At 41.5% G+C, this 20,115-nt stretch overlaps 1 protein-coding gene across 1 annotated transcript in view; it reads left to right on the forward strand.

Moving 5' to 3' along the window:
• Window positions 1-626: 626 nt before the first annotated feature.
• Window positions 627-20,115, forward strand: part of prkcg (protein kinase C, gamma) — a 32,070-nt gene continuing 12,581 nt past the window's right edge. The window contains exons 1-7 of the mRNA XM_062991757.1: window positions 627-856; window positions 12,617-12,648; window positions 12,781-12,863; window positions 15,385-15,496; window positions 15,716-15,844; window positions 17,008-17,164; window positions 18,167-18,368. Of these exons, the coding sequence (XP_062847827.1) occupies window positions 627-856; window positions 12,617-12,648; window positions 12,781-12,863; window positions 15,385-15,496; window positions 15,716-15,844; window positions 17,008-17,164; window positions 18,167-18,368 (945 nt within the window). The remainder of the gene's footprint in view (window positions 857-12,616; window positions 12,649-12,780; window positions 12,864-15,384; window positions 15,497-15,715; window positions 15,845-17,007; window positions 17,165-18,166; window positions 18,369-20,115) is intronic.

The following is a 20,115-nucleotide window of genomic DNA, read 5'->3' on the forward strand; positions in this document are numbered from 1 at the left end:
CCGATCAGTCGTGTAGTGTGAAAGCCACACAAACTTGAAAGACTCCCGATTACAAGAGATCCAGTCGTGTACTGTGAACTGTACAGCGACCTAGTCATGTAGTGTGAACTTGGCATTACTAGCTGCTCCCTGTTGGTTCCTTCTAAATAAACACAAGGTAGATGGATCCTGTTTGTTGCTCTACAGTTGGACCCTAAATCTGCTCAGACTCAGAAGGTGTTATTCAGGGGAGCAGAGAGTAGAGACCGTGGTTTGATGAAAGTAAAAGAAAATGTAATGAATGTTGAGCAGAGAGGGACAGCATGATGGAGAAGCAGGTGGTTGGAGTACTGACATGGTGATGTGTGTGTGTGTACTATGAAGTAGGACAGGAGGAACACTAATCGCTATGTGCTTTCAAGTCCCTCTGGAAGTCTGTTTGTGTGAGTGTGTTAACCTATTTCATTCTGTTCACTCACAAACTTCCTCTCTATTTCCCCCTCTTTCTCCTTCCCTCACTCTCGTACCCCTGCCCTCCCCTCCCCCCGTTAAATCTTTATCACCTCATCAGCATCCCAAACTGCTCTTTACAGACTCCTAAACTTTCTTCTTACTCTTCCTTGTTTCCATATCCCTGCATCAGCACCATGTCCACCCCGGTCTCTCCATCTCCCTCTCTGTCTCCACTGGCACTGTCCTCCTCTTCTCCATCTTCCTCCCCTCTGCCCTCGCCCCTTTCTCCTCCTCCCAGGCTTCCGGTCTTTCAGAGAAAGGGAGCGCTTAAACACAAGAGGGTTGTAGAAGTGAAAGACCATCAGTTCACTGCCCGCTTCTTCAAACAGCCCACCTTCTGTAGTCACTGCACCGACTTCATCTGGTACTGTACTCTACCCACCACAACATTAAAAATAATACATTAGTTTGTCATATGATGCTATTTAACTTTATTTTCTTGTTAGTGATTGATTATCCTCAGTTGATAACATGTCTGTGTGTCTGTATACAGTGGATTCAGAAAGTATTCAGACCCCTTGACTTTTTGCACACTTTAGTGTGTCATGGATTTATCCATTATTACCCATCAATCAATACTTATTCACCCATAATATCAGAGTAAAATATGATTTTATTATTTTACAATTAATAAAAATAAAAACCTTTAGTCAGTACTTTGCTGAAGCCCATGTAGCAGCAATTACAGCTGCAATCTTCTTAGATACATCTGTACACGCTTTGCCCAGCTGGACACATTCTTTCAAACTAAGATGACAAGCAGCTGTAAACTAGAAGTCTGTGCTTTGGATTGGCTACTCAAGGACATTCAGAGACTCGCCCCATGCACAAAGTCTTGTGAGAAGCCTTCTCAGAAGATTGGTTTTTGTTATAGCTTAGAAATCATATAGAGGCCACTATTTTAATGGTATTTGTTTTTGGAGTGGGACGTTCCAATAAGCCCATAGTCAGGTGTCCAAATACTTTTGACCATATAGTATATGTATAAAATCAATCAATCAGTAATTTTTACTGGACCGTGCAGAGCCCTTGATTGATTGCTAGCCAGACCCTTATCCAACATCAACACGTGACCTTACAAATGCTCTAATAAATGAATGAGGACAAATTCTCACAGACAACCTCCAAAATCTTGTGATAGATTTGGGGTGGAAGAGTGTGAAAGGAGGAGTCACTGTTGGGCCCTTGAGCTGGGCCCTTGACACTCAATTGCTTGGACAATATACTGTCACAGTACTGTAAGTCGCTTTGGATAAAAGCGTCTGCTAAATGCCGAGAATGAATGTAAATGAATGCTACTCCAGTGTTGTTTTGGCTGTAGGTTCTTTAGGTCATTTTCATGTTAAAAGGTCATTTGTTACCTAAGTTTGGAAAAGGTTTTTTCAAAGACGTTTTTGTGTTCGGCTGCATTCATCCAACCCTCAGTTCATAATTGTTTTATCTTTGGCAGTTAAGTGTAAACTGTGGTCCCTCATCGACCCAGACGTATGTCTTTCAAAAATGTTCAATCTATTCAGGTTGCAACAGATGGACTCCAACTGAGTTGTAGACAAAACTTAAGGAAAATTAAAGCAAACAGAACACACCTCAACACAATTCACCACAGAAAAGGGCCTTAATACTCTTGCGTATAAGAGGGTCCGTCATTATGGGTGATTAAGTGTAGACTGAATAGCAAAATAAGGCTATTACGTCTATTCAAAATCAAATACACAATACATACAATAAGAATGTCTATAAGCTCTGTGAAGATCTCAGGAAGCAGATCATTTGTTTTCACATGTCAGGAACGTCATTTGTAGGTATTTCTATGCAACTCCAGGTCTCAAGATCATCCGTGCAAACGGGTAAGTTGTTCTCCCCGTGCCTGCGTGGGTTTACTCCGGGTGCTCCGGTTTCCTCCCACAGTCCAAAAACATGCAAGTGAGGTGAATTGGAGATACTAAAATTGTCCATGACTGTGTTCGATATAACCTTGTGAACTGAAGAACCTTGTGTGAAGATAAACTACCGTTTCCTGTCATGAATGTAACCAAAAGTGTAAAACATGACGTTAAAATCCTAATAAACAAACAAACAAACAAACGGGTAAGTACAAATTCACATGGAAAAGTGAGAAAAGTGGAATTTTAGCCAGTTTTGGTGAGCAAACTCAAACTTTCAACTTCTACTAAGATACAAGATTTGGCTACGCCACCAAATACAAGTCTGCTTCAACTCAGTTGACACTGTCCACAGTCAAGCAGGTTTACATTGCCACTGGCTTAGAGGCTGCTGCACAAGCCCAAGACTGCCTTGACATACACGAATGTCACATATATGTGTTAATAAACATGTAATTTTTACTGTATCTAATCATTTATTACAGACCTTGCCTGCTATATTAGAGTGACACCTCTAAACACCTTGTCCATGCAGATACAGTGGAGATATTAAACAATGACAGACATGTTCTGAACATTTAAATAGCAGGATGTGATCTATAATGGCTCTATAAGGAACAAATGCATTGCAAAGGTATTTCTGTACAAAAAGGGTGAGAACTTTTACAGTATTTTGCAGTATTTTTGTTATGATGTGGGAGGAAGGACCCAAGGATGCGGAGGTTTAACTAAAAAAGGTTTTATTTACAAAATCATAAACATAATATACATAAAATAAAAGGAATAACAATAACAAAAAACACTTCGGGGAATCCCGAAGGGAGCCGGACGTCGGGGGCTGAAAAGGAACAAAAAAAAGCATACAAAAGAAAAGGGGAAGCGCGAGGCGCGAACCCAGGACTCCTGCCACCCGACCGGGAGCTTTAACAGCCTGCCACAGCGGCGCTAGTGGCAGACTCGCTCCCGGCGCTATTGAAGCAAAGAGTGGGTTCGCGAGATGGACCACCTCGCGCTGTTGGCCGAAGAAGGGGGGGGTAACACCGACAATAGCTGCGTGGCATGGCGCTTTCCAGCAACTAATGCTGGCTAGAGCCATGCCAGCTACCGGGTGTGATCGATTTGCGGGTTTCAAAAGTTAATGGCAAAGGCGCTGTCACCAGCCAGGGTGGCTGGGAAGTGGCCATTTGCTCCTGCGCTCCAGAGGGCGGAACGTGACGCTGTCACCAGCGGTAGCTGGGAGGGGGTCACGTTCCTCTGGGCGCAGTCATGGGGTCTCTAGGTGGCGGCGGCACGGCGGCTCGACGGCTCGGCGGCAGCGGCCCGACGGCGACCTGAGAGCGGCAACCAGGCGGCGGCGGCGGCACGACAGCTGCGGCACTATGGCGGCAGCTTGGCGGCGGCGGCGGCGTGGTGGCGCCCACTAGCGGTGGCCCGGCGGCAGCGGCACGGCGGCGGCGGCACAGTGCGGCGGCACAACCTAAAGATAAAAAAAAACAATAAACATAAAAGGACACCGCAGTGTCAAACAAACTCAAAGAAAGAAAAAAGAATCAGCCAACAAGAGCAGAAGGTGCGACGGCTACAGCTCTGCACCTATCCCTTAAATAAGGGAAGGCACAGGTGTAGCCACTTCGCCCTAACGAGCTGGCCAGGTAATAAAAGGCACAGCTCGTTTCTGCTCTGTAAGGCCTGTGGCATCAGGGAGAGATGGTACATTCCCCTGATGCCACAGAGCCTAACAATTTTTATATTTTAGGTAACAGGAGAGCTAAAAATAGTAGAAATTTTTCAGAAAATTAAGAACTTTAATCAGATTTAATGTATCATATTTGCAAATACTCTCAATGAACCACTGGTTCCAGGAGAAAGAAATGGGTGCCTAATGGACACATTTATTTTATCTTATTATTTTATTTTTTATTTTATTTTATTTTATTATTTTATTTTATATTTTATTTTATTTTATTTTAATTTATTTTATTATTTTATATTATTTTTTATTTTATTTTGTTGTTTCCATGTGTAATGGACACATTTATTTTATCTTATTATTTTATTTTTTATTTTATTTTATTTTATTATTTTATTTTATATTTTATTTTATTTTATTTTAATTTATTTTATTATTTTATATTATTTTTTATTTTATTTTGTTGTTTCCATGTTTTACTTTTGCTTTAGGGCGGCATGGTGGCTAAGTGGGTAGCACTGTCACCTCACAGCAAGATGGTCCTTGGTTCGATCCCCAGGTCCAGCGGTCCTTTCTGTGTGGAGTTTGCATGTTCTCCCCATGTCCAAGTGGGTTTCCTCCGGGTGCCCCGGTTTCCTCCCACAGTCCAAAGACGTGCAAGTGAGGTGAATTAGAGACACTAAATTGTCCAAGACTGTTTTATATAACCTTGTGAACTGATGAACTTTGTGTAATGAATAACTACTGTTCCTGTCATGAATGTAACCGAAGTGTAAAACATATGACGGTAAAATCCTAATAAACAAACAAACAAACTTCTGCTTTATCTCGGTAAGGACACAGGGGTGTGTTACTAAATTGCACCCAGCAATTCTGGAAAAAAACTTGGCCCTGTCACAACTCTGACCAGAATAAAGCAGAGGTAAAACAGGAACATTTAATTAAATAGCAGGGCCAGTCAAGTAGCACAGTAGTAAATTACACAAGAACACTGGTGCTGGGATCCAGGTTTTGGTCTTGTCTGGCCATCAACACACATATATGATTGGCTATGTCTCAGAAAGGGGGAGGGGCAATCAATTATGGTCAACATTTTCAAGATATAGCTGATCATTTTTGTGGAGGCGCAGACTAGCGTAATACTCCGAGTCATACTTAATATCATAAAAATCATATATTTAATAACAAGTTTCAAATTTCTAATTTGTTGACTTCCAGTTTGTTAATAAATAATAACAATACATTTTCCTAGAAATCTGTGCTATTGCAGTACTGCAGTAGAGGTTATGCTGGAATGACCTGCAGTATAAGTGGATTGAGGCCTCATCTGTTGGAATAGCAATATTTCAGCTAGATGGTTTCCCATTCTTGTCAACTTGGAAAGTGGCCAAAGTCATTTGTCCATCACTGCAATAGAGAACAAGTGCCAACATTTCTTGGCACGCTGCTGCACTAACGGAATTACCATTAGCAACCGTGATAGCATTACAGGTTGAAACACTAAATCTGTTTTTCTAAAATATGGTCAGGGTGCACAAACTTGACATTTTTCTCTATATTCATTTTATTACTGTCTAGTGGCACTTCAGCGTTAATCACGTAAGACCTAATGATGCTCCGCAGGGTCACGTGCACGGACGTAGTGCCGAGTTTAAAAACACACTCGACGCTACTTCATCCGCAGCAGAGACTTTTAAAGTGCGATCATCAAATAGCGGTTGTGCTAGTAGATTTAATTCTGAATTTAGATACACGGCTTCCACAATGGGTGGTAAAGCTCGAGCCCGAAGGGCCGGTATAAATTATGCAGATCTCTTTTTGAGCAAACGCTGAAGTCCAGCCAGCGCAGAGCTGCAGGGAGCCATATGTCCCTTCAATCACACCATCTGAGAACCATGCTTTACCCCCCCAAACTCAACCTCCACCCCATCTTTCTCTCCCTTCTTTAGCTCATCCCTGTCTCACTTTGGAGTCTACAGCAGCAGTCCATTAAAGACTCTGCTCTCTCGTGTTGTAACTCTGCCCAAATCTTTTGCATATCCTGCAGGCATAATAACACTATATTCACATCAAAGCGAAGGGTTTTAGTCCTTTGATTAGTGGAACATTTCACTGCTTAATGTGTTTAAAACGAATGTATTTTTAAAGAGGTCTAATCAGTTTATGAACTTGTTGTGAAGCTCTTGTATATTTTCTCTTTTATCTTTATCAATTTATCAAATGTTTTTTCCCTAATTGACTTACAAATGAGGCTCTTTGAGATTTAGATGACCTAAAAGAACCCTGCCATATTATTCCAACATCAGAAAACTGGCAGCATCCAGATGCCAGAAGTGCCATACTGAAAACTGACCATCTGCATCAGGTTTCATCAGAAGAGGTCTCATCTCCACTGCCCAGAGTGTCAAAATTTTAAAAACGTAGCTGGAAATCAGGTCATGGCTGAGCCCTCTGACTCCCTCTCTTAGTATCAGTCTTCAGTGTACATTTATAAGAGTTCAGGCTCTGAATGTTACCTGCTTTCTGGTTATTGTAGCTGCCAGGGGAATCCTTTAGTTTCGAGTTTTCCCAAAGGTGACATGACAGCTTTCTGGGTTCTTAAGCTTTCCAAGTGTCCCTGTTTGGTTTCCTGCTAAGTGTTTGGGCTGTAACTTACTGGTGGGTTAATAATCTGGCAGAGTTGCACCCAAGTTCTTTTTTGTTTCAGCTTCAGTCTGGCTCTGTTTTTACCTACGTCGTCAGCTCTATTTTCTCTTGATCTCTTGATGCATGCTCAATAATCCAGGTACACAAATCCACAAAGTTGAATCAGTTCATCTGGACACAAGTTTGTTGTAGTGATATGTTTCGTCACTCATCCGAGTGACTTCTTCAGTCTGAGCTGGTGGTGAATAACCCCAACCTTATATGCAGACGATTTGCATAATGACCGATCACAGCCCATTGCATAACAATGAAACCGCATATTCAATTTCAGCCACTGGCCCAACAGTGGCTGCATAGCAGAGCCTGGATTTGGATCTGATTGATAGCCCAAGCTCTACACACTTGGATACCACTGCCCTTAATAGTTGGTAGACAGTAGCGACATTCTGGTTTTGTAGCTGCAGTAGGCACTTGATTGGTTTGCTGGTGGACTGAGTAGCTGTGGACACAAAAACATTCATTATTCTCTGTTTTTCCTCCATTTAATCCTGGTCAAGTTTGCAGTGGGTCTGATTCATTGGGTGAAAGGCAGGAAATACTCCAGACAGGTCACCAGTTCCACAAAGAAAGGAATCAAACCCAGTTCCTTCTTGCTGTCAAGCGACAGCGCTAACCACTGCACGACTGTGCCTCCCCCCATTGCACCACCATTCCACCCATCACTATTTCCAATAATGCCAAAGTTGGGATTGAATTTCAGGGCTAAGTGCAGTTCTTTCACACCTGGAGCTTATCGATCCATGTCTTTATAAAAACGCTCCATAAAGCCATACCGCTTCAAGCAGCTTTACTGAAGCTGCATTTCAAATCATAAAGCAGTTTAGTAATGTTTCTCAGCATTAAAATGACACTTATGGTGATGTTAGTGCCTAGCAGCCTGTCTGAAGATGTCAGTAAAATAAAAGCAGCCGAGTGAGAGCAAACACTAAAGTACTTTCTACAAACGTACAGTTCTAAAGATCCAACAGAAATTCAATTCAATTCAAAAATGTTGGTTACTTGCACTAAAAAAGCTACATTTAAAATTACCAACTTGGGTAAAATCTAAATTTTAGTGTGCATGTAATGCATTATTCCATTATATATATATATATATACAGTGTATCACGAAAGTGAGTACACCCCTCACATTTCTGCAAATATTTCATTATATCTTTTCATGGGACAACACTATAGACATGAAACTTGGATATAACTTAGAGTAGTCAGTGGACAGCTTGTATAGCAGTGTAGATTTACTGTCTTCTGAAAATAACTCAACACACAGCCATTAATGTCTAAATAGCTGGCAACATAAGTGAGTACACCCCACAGTGAACATGTCCAAATTGTGCCCAAATGTGTCGTTGTCCCTCCCTGGTGCCATGTGTCAAGGTCCCAGGTGTAAATGGGGAGCAGGGCTGTTAAATTTGGTGTTTTGGGTACAATTCTCTCATACTGGCCACTGGATATTCAACATGGCACCTCATGGCAAAGAACTCTCTGAGGATGTGAGAAATATAATTGTTGCTCTCCACAAAGATGGCCTGGGCTATAAGAAGATTGCTAACACCCTGAAACTGAGCTACAGCATGGTGGCCAAGGTCATACAGCGGTTTTCCAGGACAGGTTCCACTCGGAACAGGCTTCGCCAGGGTCGACCAAAGAAGTTGAGTCCACGTGTTCGGCGTCATATCCAGAGGTTGGCTTTAAAAAATAGACACATGAGTGCTGCCAGCATTGCTGCAGAGGTTGAAGACGTGGGAGGTCAGCCTGTCAGTGCTCAGACCATACGCCGCACACTGCATCAACTCGGTCTGCATGGTCGTCATCCCAGAAGGAAGCTGACGCACAAGAAAGCCAGCAAACAGTTTGCTGAAGACAAGCAGTCCAAGAACATGGATTACTGGAATGCCCTGTGGTCTGACGAGACCAAGATAAACTTGTTTGGCTCAGATGGTGTCCAGCATGTGTGGCGGCGCCCTGGTGAGAAGTACCAAGACAACTGTATCTTGCCTACAGTCAAGCATGGTGGTGGTAGCATCATGGTCTTGGGCTGCATGAGTGTTGCTGGCACTGGGGAGCTGCAGTTCATTGAGGGAAACATGAATTCCAACATGTACTGTGACATTCTGAAACAGAGCATGATCCCCTCCCTTCGAAAACTGGGCCTCATGGCAGTTTTCCAACAGGATAACGACCCCAAACACAACCTCCAAGATGACAACTGCCTTGCTGAGGAAGCTGAAGGTAAAGGTGATGGACTAAACCCAATTGAGCACCTGTGGCGCATCCTCAAGTGGAAGGTGGAGGAGTTTAAGGTGTCTAACATCCACCAGCTCCGTGATGTCATCACGGAGGAGTGGAAGAGGATTCCAGTAGCAACCTGTGCAGCTCTGGTGAATTCCATGCCCAGGAGAGTTAAGGCAGTGATAATAATGGTGGTCACACAAAATATTGACACTTTAGGCACAATTTGGACATGTTCACTGTGGGGTGTACTCACTTATGTTGCCAGCTATTTAGACATTAATGGCTGTGTGTTGAGTTATTTTCAGTATACAGTAAATCTACACTGCTATACAAGTTGTACACTGACTACTCTTAGTTATATCCAAGTTTCATGTCTATAGTGTTGTCCCATGAAAAGATATAATGAAATATTTGCAGAAATGTGAGGGGTGTACTCACTTTCGTGATACACTGTATGTATATTAGTATATACAGTGTATCACAAAAGTGAGTACACCCCTCACATTTCTGCAGATATTTAAGTATATCTTTTCATGGGACAACACTGACAAAATGACACTTTGACACAATGAAAAGTAGTCTGTGTGCAGCTTATATAACAGTGTAAATTTATTCTTCCCTCAAAATAACTCAATATACAGCCATTAATGTCTAAACCACCGGCAACAAAAGTGAGTACACCCCTTAGTGAAAGTTCCTGAAGTGTCAATATTTTGTGTGGCCACCATTATTTCCCAGAACTGCCTTAACTCTCCTGGGCATGGAGTTTACCAGAGCTTCACAGGTTGCCACTGGAATGCTTTTCCACTCCTCCATGATGACATCACGGAGCTGGCGGATATTCGAGACTTTGCGCTCCTCCACCTTCCGCTTGAGGATGCCCCAAAGATGTTCTATTGGGTTTAGGTCTGGAGACATGCTTGGCCAGTCCATCACCTTTACCCTCAGCCTCTTCAATAAAGCAGTGGTCGTCTTAGAGGTGTGTTTGGGGTCATTATCATGCTGGAACACTGCCCTGCGTCCCAGTTTCCGGAGGGAGGGGATCATGCTCTGCTTCAGTATTTCACAGTACATATTGGAGTTCATGTGTCCCTCAATGAAATGTAACTCCCCAACACCTGCTGCACTCATGCAGCCCCAGACCATGGCATTCCCACCACCATGCTTGACTGTAGGCATGACACACTTATCTTTGTACTCCTCACCTGATTGCTGCCACACATGCTTGAGACCATCTGAACCAAACAAATTAATCTTGGTCTCATCAGACCATAGGACATGGTTCCAGTAATCCATGTCCTTTGTTGACATGTCTTCAGCAAACTGTTTGCGGGCTTTCTTGTGTAGAGACTTCAGAAGAGGCTTCCTTCTGGGGTGACAGCCATGCAGACCAATTTGATGTAGTGTGCGGCGTATGGTCTGAGCACTGACAGGCTGACCCCCCACCTTTTCAATCTCTGCAGCAATGCTGACAGCACTCCTGCGCCTATCTTTCAAAGACAGCAGTTGGATGTGACGCTGAGCACGTGCACTCAGCTTCTTTGGACGACCAACGCGAGGTCTGTTCTGAGTGGACCCTGCTCTTTTAAAACGCTGGATGATCTTGGCCACTGTGCTGCAGCTCAGTTTCAGGGTGTTGGCAATCTTCTTGTAGCCTTGGCCATCTTCATGTAGCGCAACAATTCGTCTTTTAAGATCTTCAGAGAGTTCTTTGCCATGAGGTGCCATGTTGGAACTTTCAGTGACCAGTATGAGAGAGTGTGAGAGCTGTACTACTAAATTGAACACACCTGCTCCCTATGCACACCTGAGACCTAGTAACACTAACGAGTCACATGACATTTTGGAGGGAAAATGACAAGCAGTGCTCAATTTGGACATTTAGGGGTGTAGTCTCTTAGGGGTGTACTCACTTTTGTTGCCGGTGGTTTAGACATTAATGGCTGTATATTGAGTTATTTTGAGGGAAGAATAAATTTACACTGTTATATAAGCTGCACACAGACTACTTTTCATTGTGTCAAAGTGTCATTTTGTCAGTGTTGTCCCATGAAAAGATATACTTAAATATCTGCAGAAATGTGAGGGGTGTACTCACTTTTGTGATACACTGTATATATATATATATATATATATATATATATATATATATATATATATATATATATATATATATATATATATATATAAAGAAAAAAGTTTCTATAAAGTTTCTAAAAAATACTGGTGGTGTACCAGTAAATTATGTTATACCATTACTGCTGGGATCCAGGATTGTCTGATGGGGGTTTATTTACAGGCATGATTTGGACATATGGCATAATGTCATAAAAAGAGGTGTCACATAGTGTTAAAATAATGAATTACAAGTTTTAGTGTAGTGTATAAAAACTTTTTAATAATAAAGACCAAAGCATGAACTGACCAAAAATGATTGAGTTACTGAAATTGTGGTTTGGTTGAATTATGCAATATTTGAGGTAGATGCTAGACGGTTTAGTCACAAGTCTTTAGACTAGAGTCCAAGTCAAGTCAATATAATATACACAAAATATATATTGGAAATGTAGCGTAGAAATAAACAAATAGTCCAGATAAAAAACAACAACAGATTAGCGACTGTATTTTGCCATTTTACTTAGTGCCTTTACTTTCCTAGTCATTGTGCAAATGAATGTAATTTCCATAACAAGAATGTACCAGTTCAACTGATACGTTTTGTTTTCATTGCAAAACAAAAGTGCGCGATAAATCACGGCACCGGCCAAAATCCAAAACACAGCAAAAAAATCATAACCACTGCTTACCTTAGCTTATGTTCTTCCAGATGCTATTAAATGTATAAGCGTGTGTCCCATTAGAAATAGAATCCGTTATTTTGTAAATGTGCTTATAATTAAAAACCTCCAAACTTTTCCCGGTTGTGAAGTAAAAAACGAACTCGTTAGAAAGCCAATCAAGCGTTTCATTGACAATTATCCGAGTCAAGTCACAAGTCAATATAATCTACACAAAACATATATTGTAAATGTAGCATAGAAACAAATAATATGTAAGTTCAGATAAAAACCAACAACAGATTAGCGACTGTTTTACTTTGTGCCTTTACTTTCCTAATCATTGTACAAATGAATGTAATTTCCGTAACAAGAAGGTTCCAGTTAAAATCTTCAACTGATACATTTTGTAATTAAAAACCTCCGAACTTTTACCGGTAGTGAAGTAAAACACGAACTTGTTAGAAAGCCAATCAAGCGTTTCATTGACACATCATCCTTCAAGTCACAAGTCAATATGATATATACAAAACATATATTGAAAATGTAGCATTTCATTTACAACTCATTTAACTATAAAAGAAGTAAATCATTCATCTATTCCAATGATTGTTAAAATGCTTATTTTTAGAGAAATGTATTAGATTTAAAAAATCAGAATTAGCTTTTTTTTCTTATAAAACCATTAAGTCAGTTGTTGTGTAAATCAGCTGCGTTCTCCAGGCATAAGGTCGTAGTCTTCCTCTTTGGTGGTTAATGAGGTAGATATGACTCAATTTGTCACAAGATAAATAGTTTATAGACACGTCTAACTTTTATCTTGTTTTTTTCTAAAGGGGGATAGGAAAACAGGGATTCCAGTGTCAAGGTAAATCTGTAGTAACACTTTAATACAATATAAACTATTTATTTTAAAGATATATTGTATTAATGATTAGCTTTATATTTGCTTATAGCAGGTAACACGAGTACTCGTTTAACATGTAATGTATGTTTTTAGTTTGCAGTTTTGTCGTGCACAAGCGGTGTCATGAGTTCGTCACCTTCACGTGTCCAGGAAGCATCACTGCACCTAAAGCAGAGGTATGTATGAGTGGGTCAGTTCACCCCTCCCACATCCTTAAAAATGTCTCATTTTTATCTGTAAATCAAAGTTATTCAATAACCATTTTAAATTAGGCTTACTAGCAATATTTCCAATCCCCCCCCCCCCCCCCCAACACACACACCTTAAGAGGTATTATGGTGATGTGTTTATAATTGAATGGAAATCTATAAGAAGATGCTCAGTCAGTTGAAATGAAAAACATCTAGTCCTCCTGACAAACGTCCATGTGTACCTTTATTCATCCCCCAGCCTCAGTACTTGGTGGAACCTCCTTTTGCCTAAATAACCTCCAACAGGAGATTTCACTAAAGCTAACAAGCTCCTGACGCCTCTCCTGTGGAATATTTACACACTCTTGATGTGCAAAATCCTCCAGCTTATTGAGGTTTGATGGCTTTCATGCTGCAACTGCTTTCTTCAAACCCCATCAGAGATTTTCCAGGATCTTCCAGGACAGATTCCTTTAACCAAGCTTTGATTGACTTGGTTGGAAGTGTGCTTGGGATCGTTGTCTTGCTGGAAAGTCCAATTATTATTATGAATAAATCACCCACCTCCATGCTTGATATGGCCAGACGGTTCCAGTTGTTATTCATTACTCCTTTGAACTGTGTCCCAGTCCCAGTTGACCCTTCCTTTGCTTTTTGGTCAAAAGTGGCGTGTGTCATGGAGCCCTTGCTTGTTAAGTGATCTTCATATGGCCTGCTTTAGGTCATCTTGTAAATATTTTTGCAGTAACACAAATGAAGCAATCAAGAGTACACCCGCTCTCTTGGTAAGATCATAGCCTCCAATGGCTTTACGTACCACTCCTATGCAGATGATACTCAACTCATTCTGTCAATTCCTCCTTCAGACACACAAGTCTCAGCTCGCATCGCAGCATGTCTGCGAGATATCTCACAATGGATGTCAGCTCATGATCTAAAACTCAATCCCAGCAAGACAGAACTGTTACTTATTCCTGGAGATCAATCTCCAACCCAGGACCTAGTCATCTCTCTTGATGACTCCCAAATCAGACCATCTGATAATGTAAGGAGCCTCTGTGTCATCCTGGATAACCAACTGACCTTCTCTTCTCATGTAGCCAACATGACGAGAGCGTGCCGGTTCCTCCTCTACAGCATCAGGAAGACTCGGCCATTTCTCTCCATGCAAGCCACTCAGATTCTTGTCCAGTCACTTGTAATCTCACGACTGGACTACTGCAACTCCCTCCTGGCAGGAGCTCCCATGTCCACTATTAAACCCTTGCAACTCATTCAAAATACAGCTGCCACATCACCAAATGTAATAATATAAAAGTACAAATTTACCCAACAAAGCCAGTATTTTTATAATGAGCCTCTACCAAACAGTTGAGATGATCACAACAATGATGCAACTTGAATGGATGATTTTTCAGCCTCTAGCTTTAAGTTGACATTTATATTTTTTATACTTTTATACCAATATTCTTAAGTTTAAACCAATATTCACATCAACAAAGAGTGGATATGATGCAAACAAGATTATTTAAATACAGCTTATGTTTACCCATGTATTTAGACTCAAAGTAAGCTCACCCAAATGGTTGAGCAGAGCATTAAAGGGTTAAGATTAGTAAAGGTAATGAAAGTGATCTATAAACAAAAAATAAACTTAGCAGTGAAGAGAAAATCAGTGTCATTCTACGCCTCCATGCCCCCAACTGCTGGCCAAACTAGGTCCCACAGAAGAACTTGACATCTAATGTGGTTCAACTTTTTGACAGCTGTCACCATGTTACAGAGGGTTTGCATGTTCATGTGGGCTTATGTGTGTGTATAGGTGTAGCTGTGTGTGTGTGTGTGTGTCAGAAGGAAAGTGTGAAAGGCAGATCTGGGTGTAGTGTGAATGCAGGATTGACTCTGGTTGACACATTAGAAGAAGAGGACGGGAGCGTGGTTGGCAGATGATGAAGAAAGAGGGTGGGAACTGTACGAAGACAGTCAGAGGGAAAGGGAAGTGCTGGACAGGGACTGACACATGAAAGACTTGAGTTTGAGAGAGATAAGAAAGTAAGAACGAGAGTAGGAAGGAAAGGGAACCAGTATGAGAGGGAAACAAAAGAGAAGAAGATGAGTAAACCGTGTAAGAGGAAGAAACAAAGCAGAGCAGTGATGAGTTAGAGGACGAGAGTGTGAAAGAGGGATTCAGGTTCCACAGCTGGGGTGAGTTTTTCATCCAACATTCAGCTCTCTCAGAATAGCCTGTGCTAATTGGCTCAGTCACCTCAAAATGAGGCCTTTCCTTCTGTGTGTGTGTGTGTGTGTGTGTGTGTGTGTGTGTGTGTGTTTACAGGTGTCTGTGCAAATAGACAGACTCATCAAAGCTTCTCTATTTTTAGCGAAAGGGCCAGTGTCAGTGGAATTCATCACAGACTCCTAATTTAAATCCCCCCTCCACCTCTCTCTCTCCTCTCTCTTGCGCTCTCTCCTCTCTCTCGCTCTCTCTCTCTCTCTCTCTCTGCAGGATCTTAAGAGCAAACACAAGTTTAAGATACAGACCTACTCCAGTCCAACCTTCTGTGATCACTGTGGTTCTCTGCTCTATGGGCTAATTCACCAGGGCATGAAATGCACCAGTGAGTGAGCGAGTGTGTGTGTGTGTGTGTGTGTGCATCATACAATTTGACATTTTCTTTGTTTAAAAATCATTAACATTTAAAGTAAATACTGCACACACAGTAATTATTAGTTAATTTAAAGTATTTTTTATTTGTAATTAAACACACTGTGTGTGTGTGTGTGTGTACTGTGTGTCTGTGTGTGCGTATGTGTTTGTGTGTATGTGTTTGTGTGAGGCTGTGACATGAACGTGCATAAGAGATGTGAGAGCAGCGTTCCTAGTCTCTGTGGACACGATCACACCGAGAAAAGAGGACGGATCCACCTGAGTGTGCGTGGAGAAAAGGAAGATATTTATGTCACAGGTGAGTGGAATGTACGCAGCAGTTAAAGTGTGTGTGTGTCATGGGTCAGACTTTCATCTACATTTACAAATCAGTTTGTGATGAGTAATGATAGAGGATATTTTACTGTGACTATGTTTACTGGGGCTCTAAATCTAATATTTATTATTAAGATACAGACTCAGAATGTAGAAAATCACCTCCAGTTACGAGTGGAGTTGAGAAGCTACAGTTACAGTCTGTGTTTACTCTCATCAGCAACTTTAAACCTCTGTGTTACAGTCAGAAGATGTGTTACGGTCACGGGTGAAATGTGTTCCAGTAAATAAACCAATCAGCCATAACGTTACTGGTCAGGACCCCCACAGGACCACCACAGAGCAGGTATTATTTAGGTGGTGGATGATTCTCAGCACTGCAGTGACAATGACATGGTGTCCACTCACTGTCCACTCTATTAGACACTCCTACCTAGTTGCTCCACCTTGTAGATGTAAAGTCAGAGACGATCGCTCATCTATTGCTGCTGTTTGAGTTGGTCATCTTCTAGACCTTCATCAATGGTCACAGGACGCTGCCCACAGGGTGCTGTTGGCTGGATATTTTTGGTTGGTGGACTATTCTCAGTCCAGCAGTGGCAGTGAGGTGTTTAAAACTCCATCAGCGCTGCTGTGTCTGATCCACTCATACCAGCACAACACACACTAACACACCACCACCATGTCAGTGTCACTGCAGTGCTGAGAATGATCCACCACCCAAATACCTGCTCTGTAGTGGTCCTGTGGGGGTCCTGACCAGTAATGAACAGCATGAAAGGGGGCTAACAAAGCATGCAGAGAAACAGATGGACTACAGTCAGTAATTGTAGAACTACAAAGTGCTTCTATATGGTAAGTGGAGCTGATAAAATGGACAGTGAGTGTAGAAATAAGGAGGTGGTTTTAATGTTATGGCTGACTCGTGTTTGCATATTTTATACTCAATTTGTCTCCCAAAAAGAAAAGTTTGGACACCCCTGTGCTACAGGCTACAGACTTATGTAACACACACACATAGACACACACACAATGTGCAAATCTGGTCTCCATGGGTTAAAACACTTACACACCATATGTGATCACTGCTAACGTTCTTCATATGTGTTTTAGTGCTTCTTGTTTCATTTTCTTTTGTGTGTGCAGTGGGAGAGGCGAGGAACCTGATTCCCATGGACCCAAACGGCTTGTCTGACCCTTACGTAAAGCTCAAACTCATCCCGGACCCTAAGAGTCACAGCAAACAGAAAACCAGAACCATTCGCTCCACTCTTAACCCCGTCTGGAATGAGAGCTTTGTCTTGTGAGTATTTCTTAAAGATCAAGTCTTACACAATCAAATATGGATCTGATTCTGGTTCTGTTTGCAGATACAGTGACGTGTAGAGAATTCACCTCTTTATTCTGCCTCTGTCACACTTTATTGTTTTAGATTCACCAAAGAGAAAGACCAAATGAGTAACCAAAACATACAATACGTAAAAATAATTAATTTTTTTAAGGAAAAATTTATCTAGCACAAACTTCTCTGTGTGAAAATGGAAGTGCTCTTGTAGCTCTGCCAAAGATTATATTTTAAGGAAGCCATTATTTCTTCTCTCCAGAGTATTTTAGGTAATATAGGAATTGCATAACCTTTAATAAACGTGTAATGAATAGCTATGTTTTGTGTTTCCCAGTGCTCTCTGCTCTCCTTGACTTACATTACATTTTGTATAATGATCTTTTACTGAGACAAATATGCTAAAATATAAAAAAACAGTAGCAGCCGTTCAGGTGGCGCAGTGGTAAAAACACGCTAGCACAACAGAGCTGACATTTAAAACTCGTCGGTTCAAAACTCAGCTCTGCCATCCGACTGGGCTGGTGGCTACATGAACAAAGATTGGCTGTTGTTCATACAGAGTGGGAAGCCGGATAGGGACCTTATTCAATAGGGAACTGATGCAATTACGACCTCTGCTGGCTGATTTATGGTGCCTGCACAGAGTGTAGGGATAATGTGTTGATCAGGGTGTGGCTCTCCATACACAAAGCTGATCCACATATGAACTCGCCTCATGCAGGTGAAAAGATGCAGTCGGCTACTGCACAAGTGTCGGAGGGAGCGTGTGTCAGTCTCACTCTCCTCAATCAGCAGTTGAGGATAGTATCAGTAGAGAGGAAACGTAATGCAATCGGGTAATTGAATACGACTAGATTGGGAGGAAAAAAATGCAGGTCAGATACAAATACTACAAGGTCAAATGCTGTACCTGTCTTGTTACACTCTTCTTACTCTTTACTCTCCTCTCTCCTTCTCTAGTTCAGTGCGAGGCAGGCAGTGGGACAGGCGCTTGTCTATAGAGATCTGGGACTGGGATCGAACCTCTCGGAATGACTTTATGGGCGCTCTTTCTTTTGGAGTGAGTGAGATATTCCGTCGTCCCGTCAGCGGCTGGTTTAAACTGCTCAACCAGGACGAGGGAGAGTACTACAACATTCCTGTGCCTGATCCAGACATACAGGTACAATAAAACACAGACTCATATAGAAATATTGGCATTCTTGGTGAAGATGTTATGATGAGCAATAAAAAAAGTTTGTTATTGAATTGCTCACATTGAAACATTGAGGGGAATCTAACGTTGTTGTAAAGTAAACTTATTCACAAAGAATAAGAATAAAAAGTAGACTATAGAGCAAGGTGAGTGTGATAGCACTTTAATCAATCTCTCTTTAGATCCCCCAGGGTCATCTGATGTGTGGTGATTAAGGGGGCGTGTAGTTGTTACAGTAGTAACAACTACATGCCCCCTTAATCACCTGCTCATCATTACCCTTGATTATTGTTTCCTAGTGTTTCCTTAATTGTGTAATTCTGATGTTTGTTTAGTTTGGTTAAGCAGTTAGCATATTCATAGTATTTGTTTCTTGTTGTGCCTAATATCCCTTATCTGTCACTATCTATTATATTATGTTTCTTTTTCCAATGTATATTAGCCTTAGTGTATTTATTATATCTTGTAGGTTGGTGTTGAATTTATTATTATATTTTATATCTAATGTTCACTTCCTATAACCACCACAACATTAGCAAGTATCCACAGCACATTTGTTAAGGCATATAAACACCGATCAGCCATAACGAAGTTAACTTTGTAGTTCTACAATTACTGACTGTAGTCCATCTGTTTCTCTGCATGCTTTGTTAGCCCCCTTTCATGCTGTTCTTCAATGGTGAGGACTCTCCCATGACCACTACAGAGCAGGTATTATTTAGGTGGTGGATCATTCTCAGCACTGCAGTGACACTGACATGGTGGTGGTGTGTTAGTGTGTGTTGTGCTGGTATGAGTGGATAAGACACAGCAGCGCTGCTGGAGTTTTTAAATACCGTGTCCACTCACTGTCCACTCTATTAGACACTCCTACCTAGTTGCTCCACCTTGTAGATGTAAAGTCAGAGACGATCGCTCATTTATTGCTGCTGTCTGAGTTGGTCATCTTCTAGACCTTCATCAGTGGTCACATGACGCTGCCCACGGGGCGCTGTTGGCTGTATATTTTTGGTTGGTGGACTATTCTCAGTCCAGCAGTGACAGTGAGGTGTTTAAAAACTCCATCAGCACTGCTGTCTGATCCACTCATACCAGCACAACACACACTAACACACCACCACCATGTCAGTGTCACTGCAGTGCTGAGAATGATCCACCACCTAAATAATACCTACTCTGTAGTGGTCCTGTGGGGGTCCTGACCATTGAAGAACAGCATGAAAGGATTATTTGGTTCAAAGTCTGATTGGAACATTTAACTGCATCCAGCAGTTTTCAGTAATATTAAAAACAAAGGACTTTTCAGATGTACTTTAGATCATTATCCTGCTGTCGTTTCAGCTTTAGTGTTATGGCGAACAACTTCATTTCTAAATTTGGCTGATATTTAGTAGAATCTACCTGTGCAGTGTTTCCTGTGTTGCTGAATGTCTAGCATTTAACATTTACATTTTTGGCATTTAGCAGATGATTTTATCCAAAGCAACTTACAGTATCATGAGAATAGACTGTCTAAGCAATTGAGGGTTGAGGGGCTGGCTCAAGGGCCCAACAGTGGCAACCTGGCAGTGGTGGGGCTTGAACCAGCAACCTTTCGATTACTAGTCCAGGACCTTAACCGCTAGGCCACAACTGCCCTATTTAACAGGGTGGTCTTTATTCACTGTTTTTTGTTTTTTGCTGAAAAAGTTGAGCTGTCACCTCAGAAATGCCT

This window comes from Trichomycterus rosablanca, chromosome 3 (assembly GCF_030014385.1).
Source record: "Trichomycterus rosablanca isolate fTriRos1 chromosome 3, fTriRos1.hap1, whole genome shotgun sequence".
Classification (NCBI taxonomy): Eukaryota; Metazoa; Chordata; class Actinopteri; order Siluriformes; family Trichomycteridae; genus Trichomycterus; species Trichomycterus rosablanca.